The sequence below is a fragment of the Haliotis asinina genome, chromosome 15 (assembly GCF_037392515.1).
Source record: "Haliotis asinina isolate JCU_RB_2024 chromosome 15, JCU_Hal_asi_v2, whole genome shotgun sequence".
NCBI classification, from domain to species: domain Eukaryota; kingdom Metazoa; phylum Mollusca; class Gastropoda; order Lepetellida; family Haliotidae; genus Haliotis; species Haliotis asinina.
In genome coordinates, this window is record NC_090294.1 from 48,280,028 (window position 1) to 48,294,938 (window position 14,911).

At 40.5% G+C, this 14,911-nt stretch overlaps 1 protein-coding gene across 2 annotated transcripts; it reads left to right on the forward strand.

Moving 5' to 3' along the window:
• The first annotated feature begins 11,936 nt into the window (after window positions 1-11,936).
• On the forward strand, window positions 11,937-14,178 carry LOC137265868 (shematrin-like protein 2). Of its 2 annotated transcripts, XM_067801329.1 has the most exons (3): window positions 11,937-12,046; window positions 12,287-12,802; window positions 13,912-14,178. In XM_067801329.1, exons 2-3 carry the CDS (start codon window positions 12,298-12,300, stop codon window positions 13,941-13,943), a joined length of 537 nt encoding a protein of 178 aa, XP_067657430.1. In that variant the 5' UTR covers window positions 11,937-12,046; window positions 12,287-12,297; the 3' UTR covers window positions 13,944-14,178. The 2 variants fall into 2 exon arrangements, with proteins under 2 accessions (XP_067657430.1, XP_067657429.1); XM_067801328.1 differs by lacking the exon at window positions 11,937-12,046 and having other exon boundaries at window positions 12,067-12,802.
• The last annotated feature ends 733 nt before the right edge of the window (window positions 14,179-14,911 follow it).

Here is a 14,911-nt window from a genome sequence, read left to right on the forward strand (position 1 = left end):
TGTTAGAATTAAAATCTTTATCATTCTAGCGAGGGCTGCATTGTTATGCGTTTATTACCGCTAAATATTGAGCCTAGTCTCTGTGAACTAATTTTAAAAAAGAAGATCTGGCGATACGTTGTTTACATCATGACACCATTTTCGTCAATGGATCATTTAAGTATGGAACCTTATGTTACATGTGATAAATTACAAAAAATAGAAATTTTACGACAAAGTAGGACCTCGGTGGTCTAACGCTGAGCGGTGAAAGTTTACTCAGGAACAGAACAGCTATATGACTGCGATTTATGAATAATCCATTCTGGACTAAACAATCTGGTGATTAACACCATGAGCACCGACTTACATAGTCGGGATAGGTGTTAACCAAGTCGACGAGCCATACCACCCGATCCCGTCGTCCCTGATGACAAGCCTAGGTTGCTAAAGACCAGTTCTAACCATATCTTCGCGGGTTATAATTTGAGGGTCTCAATTATCGTAATACATCCAGAACATATTAATTAATTACATCTTTATGTCATTAACATTTTATTAATAATATTTTACACCGATTATTGTCATATTTTCAGTTTCTTCCAGGTGCACGTCCAAAGTAGTAAACACATCTGCAAAACGGATTAAACATCCTAAATAGTATAAACAAATGTTTCCGCTTACCTTGAAAGAACGAGTTGGTAGAGTGACTGAGACAGGCCAGGTATTGGTCAGTGATGGTCACTGTTGAGCTATATATGCAAGTGGTCATCTGCTTCCTGGTCATACTTCCGGTCACGTGTTTCTATGTGACCTGTAAACTTTTCACTTCTCGATGTATTGTGTAACAGGATCAACAGAGGTAATATCGACAAGAAATCAATCATTTTAACTTGTATTACAACGCCGGGCAGCAAAACCTTGCATGGCATTTATGTCCTTCAGAAATTTACAAGTCTCTTCCTGGATGTGACATATTGTTATCGACAAAGATGATATAGATCGGTCACTATATATCGATCAGTTATCATAAATATCGGAGAAGTTATTTTGAGTAAAAATGCAAATGAAGAAACGAAACAAATATATATATATATATGTGTGTGTATATATATATATATAGATAGATAGATAGATAGAGAGATAGATAGATAGATAGATAGATATAGATAGATAGATAGATAGATAGATAGATAGATAGATAGATAGATAGATAGATAGATATAGATATATATATATATATATATATATAGAGAGAGAGAGAGAGAGAGAGATATAGATATATATATATAGAGAGATATATATAGATATATAGATATATACATACATATATACATACACACACACACACACACACACACACACACACACACACACACATATATATATATATATATATATATATCGGGGCCAGGCCACAAATTAGTTGAAGTTGAGCAACGTTGGTGAGGAAGAGTCCTAGAATCTGTGACCAAGGCAACTTGAATCCTACGTTTTTCATACCCCGCAACGAAGCATACACGTGGTCTCATCTTTAGTGAGTTTGCTCAAAATGGCCATTGTTCACCTAGCAGAAACTGGGTACCGGGTGGTACAACTAAGTCATGTGACATCTAACCTCCAGCGCCTCCGGGCACCTTTTGTTCATCAGACGCGCTGACTTGGTTGACACATGTCAACATACACCACACGCATAGTGCGATACTTATGCTATTTATCACGGGTTTGTCTGGTCCACACTCAGTCAGGGTAGTGATTAAAGCGTTAGCTCCTCATACTTAAGACCCGGGTCCGATTCAAGTTACGGGTACAATGTTCGAAGCTCATTTCTGATCCCCACCGTGATATTGCCGGAATGTTACTAAAAGCTAACAAACTAAACTGCACTAAACTAAACACACTTCTAACAGTGTCGAGGAGTATCTTGCTTTTTTCAGTAAAGTCATTTTCTCTACGGCATTAGCCGATAATGGTAATCGTAGTCTTGTGTCGATTTTGTTTACATGCATGTATAAACGGCCAGCCAACCCAAAAAAACCAACAACCTGCAGTGCATATAACATATGATTCTTTTCTGTGACGCAGCTGTTTCATATCAATATCCATATCGAGCTGATCTTTGTCGTGGTGGTTACCTATGAACCCTCAACATTATTTTGGGAATTCGCTATTGATAGTATTTACATTTTTATTCACAGCTGAAAAAAAGTAAATAGTTTGCGACGGATTTGTGGGAACCTTAGTGCACTGACTTATCCTGCTACATTCACGGCAGATTCGGTCATATTGATGTCAACACTCATAAAAAGTTACAGAACTCACAGTGCATTAAAATTGTCCTTGCCCCAATTCATTTTGGAGGGTGTAACATGGGTAGTTGCACAGCTCGCTAACTATCGTTGTTATTTTGATGAACTGAAAGTTGATTAAAAATAGATTATTCCGAAATTATTATTTCAGCTAAATTCCCCGTCTTTGTGTCTTTGGGTTTTTTTTATTTGTTTTTTTTTTTTTTTGTTGGTCTGTGCCATGCCTAGTTGTGCGAGTCTGCTCATATTAGTAAAGAATATTCAAAAACAAAGTGTCAGAAGTATTGCTGTTTTCACCCTTACTGTCCACGTCATTTTTTATGAAAAGTTAAACACGTTAACATCGGATGAATCCGTCTCAACCTGAGAGTGTTTTTACCACTGAAATGTACAACAATGCCCTGACACGTGTCACTGTAAGTTTACCCCAACCATGTTCGCGTGCACGTAACGGAAACGCTTGATTGCAAATGGTGTGTGCGCACAAAATTCATAACACGTAAATATTTGTTTTTTCTAAATCCATATACTATCATCATGAAGAGCTATCCTCTCCGCTCGCTCCTTCTCTCTCTCTCCCTCCCTCACTCACACCCACTCACTCACTCATTCACTCACTCACTCACTCACACCCATTCACCCACTCTCACTCCCTCACTCACACCCACTCACTGCCCTGTACATGCATTATCGGTTAACTCGTGACACCGAAATCTCGATGTTGAGGGACGAAATAGCTCTGAGCGACAATCTATTACATGTCTACGTTTAAAGAAAATATTTTTGTGTGACATGCACACCTAAACATGCTTATATTGACTTGCTGGATATCTGTTGTAAACAGTGTAACGGTGTCATTACATGCGCTGTACTGTTTATAATGTATGACATCATGACCGTTTAAGATGTCAGATATGGTTTCGAGGTACATGTGTCGCAGCCGGCAAGTGTATGGAGGCCGAATAGTGCTAATAATCAATCATGATTGGCAGGCTCCATGACGATCTAACATTCTGGCCCTGCGGGGACGCTGGCAGTATATGTAAACCTCAGTCGTTGAGCACTGTATCAATTAATGGATTTTCTGGTGCAGTGATAATGTTCATGTATTGCAGCAATCCGCCAAAGCACACCCTCATGTATATTTTACCGATTATTTTTCAAATTATCCGGCGCTATCTGAATGTCCGCGTGATTTATGTTTCTGACAACAATAACGCTATTTCGATGTTCAACTATACATATGGAAATTAATTAAGCAACACCAAATTCAAAGACACATAAAAACTTAACAAAGTTTAACGAAGTAATTTTGATGATTGATTATTCAATTTTGATGTATTGACATACAGCATGAGCTTTTCATGGGTTGATATGACGCGCGTGAAGCTTGCACAGCGCACGTGCATTGCTTTAACCTCAACTTTCGAAAAATGCACTTTTTCCCTGGGGTGTTTACAAGCACAGGTTGTCGATTGCATTCGGTTTTTCATTCATTTCAATGTCATGGCACGTAGGAAATTATCAGAGGCCACTCGTTGGCAAATAATCGGCATGAGGAATGCTGGTATGTCTCTAAGACAAATCGGGACTCAAATCGGACGACATCATTCCATAATTTCAAAACTTTTGAAAAAATACCGGGCCACTAATGAAGTTAAAGACCTGCCTAGACCAGGAAGACCCAGGAAGACCACAGTCCGGGAGGACAGAGCTTTACTGAGACTTGTACGGCGCAGGTCCTTCGACTCGAGCTCTCGGTTGAGACAGGAGTGGCTTCCAGGGAGACCCATCTCGAACAGGACTGTTCGGAATCGTCTGAAAGCTGCAGGATACCGGGCAAGGAGGCCAATCAAGCGACCCAGACTGTCTCCAGCCCATAAGGCAGCCCGACTGGCCTGGTGTAATGACCGTTTGCACTGGAACATTGCCTCTTGGAGGAAGGTCCATTTCTCAGATGAGAGCCGGTTCTTGCTGCACATGGTGGACGGTCGTACTCGGGTCTGGAGGCAGAGGAACACAGCAATGGCTCCACGGAACATCCAGGAGACTGTGGCCTTTGGGGGAGGTTCCGTTATGGTATGGGGGTGCATTTCCATGAACTGCAAGTTGGATATCATTACCATCCGTGGCAACCTTAACGGTGTTCGTTACCAACAGGAGGTTCTTGACAGGGCTGTGGTACCTCATTTTGAGAACCATCCTCTGGCAACGAGACCCATATTTATGGACGACAATGCTAGACCTCACAGGGCGCATGCTGTAAATGATTTTTTGCGGCAAAATGCAATTGACAGAATTCCATGGCCTGCCATGAGCCCTGACCTCAACCCCATTGAACATTTGTGGGACTTTATTGGCCGTCGTGTGAGGCAGAGAGACCCACCAGTCCATAATCTCAACGAATTGACGGCTGCCCTGCATGAGGAGTGGAACAGGATCCCCCAGAATCAGATCCGGAGACTCATCCAAGGAATGAGGAGGCGTCTGGAATCGGTGGTGCGTGCGCAGGGAGGACACACTAGATATTGATGAAAGTCGGTGTGCAGACTCTCAGATGACTGTTCTTTCTTTCCATGTGACATTTGTGTTAATACACCTGACAACAACGTCTGTGGATGAATAGTAAATTGTGTCCATTTTTTCATGAATTTAAGACAGTTTTAAGAATTTGGATTTCGTTGCAATAAAGCAAAGTCTTGATACTTTTTCCCTTTAAGTTGTTTGTCAGAGATCGTCTGTTGAATAAAAAAGTGTCAAACTATATCAACCCGGCATATTTTGATTGTCAGAACACTTCAAAGTTGCTCCAATAGAAAAAATTGGGGTGTTGCTTGATTAATTTCCAGGTGTATATTTTGAAGGGTTTAACTGTCTTTGTGCAGCTGTGTGTCAGAGTAGGGGAATGGATGTGTCTGCGAAACGGCAAATGCCGACAAAGTACATTGTTATAATGTTCTTGGACCAAATCTGAAGAAGTGTTGATGGGATGGGTGAAGTGAAGGATGATCGATCTCAAGTACTCGTTAAGCAAGCTGCAGAGATTGACCATAACATGGAAATAGTCTAAATTTCAGTCCATCCAGACTGACGTTCTAATCTTAAATGAATCTGTAATATATTGTCATATATTCACTGAGAATCTTCTTGTCGCGTTTGAGACCATGATGGTATCAGCCCATCATCAAGACCGTGATGGTGTCCACCCATCATCAACACCGTGAGCTTTTCCGCCCATCGTCAAGACCGTACGCGTGGTGGTGTCCGTCCAACATCAAGACCGTGATTGTGTCCACCCATCGCCAAGAGCGTTCATGGATAGTCCAGTGCCCAGAACGTCAAAATTTCTTACATCCTCAATTCTCTGGCTATGTTTCATGCTGTGTCAGCACCAAGTCCATGAACACCTGTTCACGGCAGCGGAAAACAAAGCAAACAATCAATCACAGACACATTGATGGATTATCAGTATTTCGGAGGTTTCAATGAAAATCAGTACATTCAGAAGAAAGGGGCATTCAATAGTTTACGATATTGTTATACAACACGTTATTTCAGTAACAACTGTGAAAAACATCGTTGAAAAAATTGTAAAGTCTGTTACCAAGCTGTACACATCTAGGAACAGTAGTACTTACTAATTCATTTTGTAATATACAAATACAAACGCCAATCACGTCAATCAGATGTTAAAAGAATCTCCATGTTGTTTCATATTATCATGAACAATGACTAGGACGTCATCACTGCTGCGTGGTGTGTCTCACATTTCCGTACCATGGAGAGCTCAGAAGCTTCAGGAGCCTCAAATCGCTGTGCAGGAACCCATGTGTTCGAATCAGGGTGGTCCGGATAATGTTTCCTGATTTGTCATGATTTGTATCGAAGGTTTAATAGATTTACTTACGTCGATGACCTAATTTACTTCGGGATTTCCGACACACTACGTCGAAACACCCTGATATCACAGATATCACAGGAATGCCCTCACACACTGTTTAACCCGTATCAGTCACCCCTTCTTACTTTTACCTTCCCATTTTGTTGTCCATCTTAACACATTATATACGGATATTGTAGTTTTCCGTTTAACCCGATGAAACTTCAATACCATCCACTGGCCCGCTATGTAAACTAGAACGGATGGGCCTTAACAAAACAAAGGGTGGCATTCACTATCTGGATTATATCAACTTTATCAAGACAAGGGGTGGTGGATTAGCTTTGTTGGTAAAGAGTTCTCTTGTCACTGTCACATACTAGCCTAAAAAACAAATTTAAAAATCAATGTAATTCATGAACTAAATCTGTCTTATTTACAATAGCTCATTTAAGCTTGCCTTCACAACTGCATTCTCACATCAACAAACACCCTCGTACTCTTTCCCTACACACTCCCGCACACACATCATACCTCACTCTTCAAATATACTCATATACATTCATATCAACGCTCACATCAACTGACAATATCACAACACTACAAATATTCTTAAAGAAATACACAACAGGTCATATAATTATATTGTTTACATTGTAGATGGAATCAACAATAAAAATTCACTGAAAGCACAAATCAGTAACTATTATTGTTGTCGATGTTGTTGTCACCATATGTGGGGTTTCAAACAATTCATTATTTCGGTGCTGTATTAGGGGTCCTTCGCCTGCATGTAATTCTTCAAACACTTTGGTGCCATGGCACTGTGATCCCCGATGATAAACTGCTGCAGCCTTACTGGCGGGGCACGGCACGTTTCCCAGACAGCCAGGAAAGTTGAAATATACACAGGCGGCTTTCATGGTCGATCCCTCACGATCGTTGGGACAGCCTTACGGGGTGTAACACATACTCCGGCACTGAATACAAAAAAGCACACCATGCATATGGTGTCTCTACAAAACACAATATATGGATTTTACACACACGAGAGGTGTTTACAGGGCTGTGTTACAGTTACTTGATATACCACACTATGAATATACTTAACACATAAATGTTGTCTGTATAGTATTATTACCCCAGTATACTTTGGGGACATTCTAAAATGCTTTCCTTATAAATCACAATTCTTAACTTCAACAGTTATATTACACATATTTCTTCTAAGTTTAGGTTACATTTTATAAGGTGAATACTAAACCTCAATACATATACAAATAATTCATTGAACAAGTCTCATTAATAGATAACACAAAACCATATTTCTCACACCAGCTGAATATATGGGGAAGGCTGCCAACCTGACGCACATACACTTTCATACTGGTTGCCACCTAACAATCTTCAAATCAAACGCCCACCCCCAGCTACTTGATCGACCCCAAGCCTACTACCCAGCCACCTACAGTAGTCTTTCATACTGCACACCTCAGACACAAACAATAGCTCACCGCATGCATCACTGCCCTCGCTCACATGTCCTCACTCCAAACCTGTCACCCTTCAAATTTAACACTCAAAATACATTATAATAGGTGTGATCTTGACAGTCACACCCAAGGCCTGTGTTTTTTCTTTTAATTGATGGTCACTGGTACAATTTTGGAACAAGAAGAACCCAAGCAGGTACTGCGTAGAGCTGGTCCTCAGGAATCCGTGTTTGCAAGAGACCCAGTTTCTGTTTCTCCTGGCCGTGATGAATATTTTTAAAGAATATTCTGTCACAAACCCACTCAAGCAAACTGTTTTCAGAGTTAGAAGAGTACAAGAAGGGACGATGTAGCTCTGGTCGTCTGAAACCTCTGAGATGGTTCTGAGGTGGTCAAGCTTACTGACTTGTCAAATGCATGCCGGTGTATCCCAGTTGCATGGTTCTATATTCATGACACAAATCACCACACACAACTTATACTGTATGTGGTACAGTATAATGAAATAATTGGACTTGACATATGTATTATGCTGGCTGTTAATGCTTGCGGTTTGTAAATTCTTATTGATATTGACTCTGTAATTTATGTTCAGTTGTAAGGAGACCTGTCATCTCGTTATCTCCTGTCTAGTCGATGAGGTACATCTGTGTACATTCGATGTGTAACATTTGTTTGTCTATCCAATACGTTGCCAGACTGTTGTGATACGTGTTGCTGGTTATTGCAGTACATCGTGTTTTCCGAGCAATACACTGATACTTTCATAACGGAGAACATGCACAGTGATGCACACAGAAAACGTTCCTCAAGTCATTTCAAAAGAATTCTTTAGAACTAGTTTTGAGAAACCATATCATAGTGCAAAATACATCACCACAAAAAACGCGAAAAGGCTGTTTAGACATCAAAGCTTCAGTTATAACTAGAGCAGCAAATTGATTTAAACATATTTTGTATGCATGGACTATGTTATCTGTGCGATCTAGTAGAAGACTTTGTCATTACAAGAACATGCGTTCCAGTGATCAAATGCTACTACAGGTTGCCAACATGAGGCTGATGGTATTTGGCGGAAGCTCCTTTGTATATAGGGGCGGTGGGGTAACCTAGTGGTTAAAGCGTTCACTCGTCACGCCGAAGACCCGGGTTCGATTCCCCACATCGGTACAATGTGTGAGGTCCATTTTCTGGTGTCCCCCGCCGTGATATACGTGGAATTTTGCTAAAAGCGGCGTAAAACCTAACTCACTCACTCACTCCTTTGTATATAATGCTGCCGTTGAATGGAACGCCTTCAACTCCTCCTTTAACTTGTTTCAAGAAGCTTCATTATGTAAATGGATTGAAAACATGAAATATATAATGAACTCTGTTAGAGCTTTGAGCACACTTAGGTATTTAGCTCAATATAAGAATCCATATTATCATTAAATATCTACACTTTGTTTAAACGTCCATACAAACTGCCGGGCAAAAGCATGTACAGCAAACTACTGTTATAACGAAGTCAAGGGGATCGAGATTGTTAGTTCGTTATAACCGCACTGTGGGGGTTCATTATAAGCGTTTCGACTACAGGAAACAGCAAGTGGCCTGGACAAAATACTGTTCGTTTTGTCCGTCAGTTCGTTGTAAGAAACGTTCGAGATAAGCATAGTTTTTTGTACGCACATATATATATATTTATCTTTTGTCGGTGGTAAGGTATTTCATACTGTATCATATATGTGTTTTGGGCATTCACTTTGATGGCTTCCGTTAGCAAAGTACCGTTTTGTTAACGCTTGTTACATGCTGGTGAAATCTATTCTTGAAGTGTATGCTATCTCTCACTTGTCACTGTAAATGTAATATTCGTACATTGTAAATTAGTCTTAATTTGATGTAGTTGAAATTCGTTAAAGAGCTGATCATCTTCATCACTTTTACAGCTGAACGTGTTCAGAGTCGAAAATGAAAATTCACCAAATTTATGAGACTGTACATAAACTTCATTTAGTACCAGAAGGGGTTTGAATATGCACCACCAACTGTATACTCCGTTCAGAATTTGAACTGATTCCCAAAACAATGTGTAGCAGGTGTGTGTATTCCATCTGTGTAGTAGGTGCAGTCGGTGAGGTTGTTAAAATGTTTTAAACACCACTGCCCAGTTTACAGATGTGGACGTGGGGTCTTCAAGAAACTATTACTTCTTCTCAGCACATTTATATAGGTTTGCTATTTAAGTGTACGAATAAGCAACACACCTTCGTGGTAATAACAGCTTACTGGTAGCAAGTAATATTACACATAACACTCGTTGGAGAGAGGGAGTGAGTTTAGTCTTACGCCGCTTTTAGCAATGGTTATGGAAGCGTGTTTTCTGTAATCTGTGTTACTATTGACTAAGTGATAGTTTTATTATTGGGTCACATTTCGTATTTCGTAGAGTTGTCTCCCTTTGGTGTGTTTTGACTGTTGGTAAACACCAGGTTTCATACTTCACTGAAATGCTCAAGACGCAGTGACTGTGTATATGTGTGTATATGGCTGGTTATTGTGTTGACACACTCACGGACTTACACTCAGAGTAATACACGAGTTGTGTCATCATTTGGCCTAGCTACATCTGTATGTCTTTTCGCCAACGTTGACCTACATCCAAGACAGGCCGCTTGCTGTGTAACACTTTGTATAACTGTTTCACTGAAAATCAAGACTTTGGTGACTTGTTATTGTATTTGTGGCACATTACTTTAGGTTTGACTAAGTTTCATTGTACTAGAAACCTCTATTGTGAATCTTTGTATCTTGCCTTTGTCTGCTCAATACATAATATTGAATATTTTAGACTTGTCTATGTTATATTTTGCTGGTTCTGAGGGGATTTCGTATACCTTTTGTAACGACAAATTATTAACCGTAACACAATATTCCCGCAACATCACAGCGGGGGGATGAAAAATTAGCCTTACACATTGTATCCATGTTGAAAATCGAACATGGGTCTTCGGCGCGCCGACCGAACGCTTTAACCATTAGATTACCCCCGTGTTGGAGGAACACAACGCAGCTGGCACTCACCTTCATAAATTATCATTAAAGTTCGAACGATAATCAATCACATAGTTTGGGTAACTTTTCAAAAGTGCGTGTGATATCGCATCAAATTCTTTTTCGTATTAACCAGTAAAAAATTGCTGAGTTATCGAATCTGTTTCTATAAAAATCTATGATTTGTATTGTATTGTCTCGTGTTTTAAAGTACATTTAAACTGTACGTACTGACGTACGAGTGGGTTCAAAGTCACACCTAAACGCTAATGATGCAAGTATTGTTTGCATTTTGCAATAATTAATTAAATGCATCTGCTTCACTAATTATTCATATATCGTGTTGATACCACGCAAACAGACTTAATGGAGGGCACATCGAGAACATATGCGACAAGAGTGATCAATGTACTATTGACCAGTTGACAAGTACAGCAATGTCACTGCGTTTTACCTTGTTTGAGACAGTGGCTTGACAAATACAACATCCTATCTTAACATGAGTCACTCAAAATACATTGTCCTGATACAAGGGGAATTCAAGGAGACACGAGTGATGAGGATGTTACTAAATGATAGCTCAGTAATGTATGTATGTTGTACAGTGATAGAGAGAGTTCGCCGCTTTCATCAATATTCGAGCAATATCACGGCAGTGGACACCAAATGGGTTTCACACTTTGTACCCGTGACGGGAATCAACACTAGGTGTTCGGTGCGAAAAAACACCACCGTTCCCATGCAGAACACGTAATGTAGGTTTTCTTCTTTTAATGGAATACAGAACAAATATTCACATTAAACAGTTCTACAGTTCTTGCTCCAAATCTATATCGGGAGTCAAAAGAAACATGTCGGAAATGAAGCACGTTTTCAGTTTAGCTTTACCTTGCAATTAGCAATATTCACCAATATCACAACTTGGGACACAATACACACACGCGCGCACGCGCACGCGCACGCACACGCACAGGATTTTCTTGGAAAGCCTATGCTTTTCCCCAACATGAGATATTGGAATATTGATAAAAAACTCACTCACTCACTCACCCAATCACCTTTGAGATATATTTATCAAACAGGAAGAGTATTTTGAGGTACAGCGTGTCTTCAAAGATAGTTCAATTTACACATCGCAAGTTACGTTAAACAGTACAGTTTATAGGATCCATCAATCACTGTTGATGGATTCCATTACTGAAGGGCAGGTTGCCTGGTTGAGCAGTCACGTGACTGGTTTAATATCCGCGAGCGGCTATGGTCGTGACTGCCTAAATCGTTTGCATATTGCGCATGCGTGGAAAAAAAGTGTGACGATGAGTCTTTTCGCCAAAGGTGTTGCGTAGGTATGGATTTTTCGTTTTTGTGCTATTTAATTTTAACGCGGAGAATATCATACTAAATTCAACGCTCGTTGATCACAATTTCAGTTACATCAAGATTTAAAGTGGTACATCGACACATTTTCTGATTGAATTGGAGATATCAAGTTCGACGTAACCGATTGTTCGAGACACCAATTTTCGTTATAGACTGATATTTGGATATGAATCTGTTGTCATGGATCTCTCTCTTCCTGGTTACAGATCCAGGACAGATGCGGATTCTCCTTTTCTGTCTCGTCCTGCGGACGGCAATTGTAACAGCGGTGCCAACTGGCTTTGGGTACGGCTACGCGCACAAGGTCAAAGCATCAGGGATTCCCATTTACGCCGACTTGGGAACCTACGGCCACGGTGGTTTGTTTATGGGCAAATACGGCTCTAGTGGAATAGGCCTCTACAAGAACCTTTACGGTAATGGATACTATGGCATCAACGGCTTGTGGCAGCATACAGGTGGAACAATCTTGTACCCTAAACTCGGAGGTATTGGTCTCCATGGGAAAAATCTTGGTCCATATGGCTACAAGCCTCTTGGAATGTGGGCTGGCAAAGGGTCCATGATGTATGGCGGTTATGGACACACCTACGGTCTGCTGTCTGGCCACTATGGTCAACTCTCTAATTTGGACCATGGAGCGATATTTGGAGGCTTTGGAGTTCCGTATGGTGGCATAGGGAGGGGGAACCTGCTCCACGGCTTTGGCATTGTCAAGAAAGGTAATCTTGTAGTTTATTTGGTCTTTTGTAAGGACACACTACAAACCCTGGTTGACTGTAATCTGTTGTATGAGATAGTAATGAGACAGTAATGAGATAGTAATCTACCTAACAATTTATCACGTGAAATACTGCATTGTTGCTTTCTAGCTTTTGAACCGCTGAACTCTTTTCAGTAGTAACTGTAACTAAGTAATGTGAATAAAAAATATTTTCTAAAAAGATCAGTAGTGATCTAACGTGAGGTTTAGTTTAGTTTTACGCCGCACTAAGCAATATTCCAGCTATGTGGCGGCAATATGTAATTCATCGAGTCTAGACCAGACAAACCAGTGAGCAACAGCATGAGCATCGATCTGCACCATCTTGACCATCTTGACCGTCCGACCCCATTAGTAGTCTCTACCGACAAGCACGGGTTATATTGAAGGCCCACATTCTAACGGGTCAGTAGTGATCTGTCAAGTCATGCAGCAGGAAACATGTAACTCAGCCTCTGATGCACTTGTAGTATGTGTTAGTTAATAGTGTTATAACCATAGAAACGAAACATTCGACACAATATCATATTACACTCACGAAGATCCGGATTAGAACTGATCTTCCTCAACCTATGGTCAGGATCGTTGAGTTGGATAATTGTTGCCATCGTATCCCAATTACTTTATTTACATGCCGTGTTTATATACATTTATAGAGGGAAAATTGTTCACTTTAGCTTTGAAGAACACACAAACAAAAAATATTAATTAGCTTGTGACTTACATACGTGGACATTCTCAAACGCAAGTACAAAGGATATGGAGTTCATTGGCTGGATTTCAAATTATCTGTTGTTCAAGAACATGTACATTTCGTCAAGAACATTTTCAGGTCAACCGGAACACTCGTATTGTCAGTTTCAATCCATATAACTTTTTGCGGACAATTTCAATAATTTTTAGATTAATGCGTGTTGTCCTTAAGTCAAGTAGGCATATGTCGATGTTATATAATAAAATCATCACACGCATCATCATGTATTGCCGATTTAAGGAGGTGTTCCAAAGAACATGTGGTGACGTGTTGTATATACACATGAAACTATATATTCTACATTTTGTTTTCAGGCCATGCATTCGGGGGTTCTCTGGCGTACTAACAGACGGAACTAACAGTATCAGCTTGTTAAAAAGTGCATACAAACAAAGGCCATAGAATACTTGAACGTGAGAAGCGTAGTGTTGATATTGACCAGCTGATCCACTGTATCTGGGCAATGGTGTTCGAGATGCCCAAGGGTCAGGGTGTGTATGAACAACTCTGCGGGAAAAGGAAAAGAACAGACTGGAAACAGGTTCACTGGACATCTGCAATAAATGTCAATACAAAAACTTCTTGGATGTTCTGTTTATTGATATGAATTTATAACGTTAGCGCCAGAGAACAACCAGTCTATACTATAGCATCAACCGACGAAGCGGATCCCGCTGGCTTAAATATCAAAACAGAGCCTGAAACTCACACTAATCTAGACATTTGTTCAACGTTGCGCGTTTTAACGTTGCACATGAAGTGTGCGTATAATTCCATGGAGTAACGATGTTACATGACATAACAGCATAACATTACAGGTTAAGGGTCCAGCACAGCCGCCCTTTCATCAAAATATATAAATAGGAAGAGGTTCTATGAGAGACAGCCAGAGAGTGTGAGAGTGGGAAAGTGAGGGAGAGAGTGTGGAAGAGGGAGAGGGACATGATGATAGTGTGACAGAAGGGGAGAATGAGAAAGTGGCGACAAATAACGGAAGAGAATACATGGATTCATGGAGGGGGAATAAGAGAGAGACTGTAACCGAGAGAGATGGCGAGTGAGGGAGAGAGTGTAGAAGATGAAGAGAGAGTGAGTGAGGGAGAAAGAGAAAGAGCGGTACCTGAGAGAGGTAGAAAATGGCGGGGTGAGGATATGAAAGAGGAATGGGGCACAAAGAGTGAGAAGGAGGGGAAGGGAAGTAAAGAGAGACCTTGGCCGAGAGAGACGTCAGAGTGCAGAAATGAAAGAGGAACAACGAGAGAGAGAGAGAGAGGCGTGTCAGACAAAATGAGAGAGACAAGGGGAGAATATCAA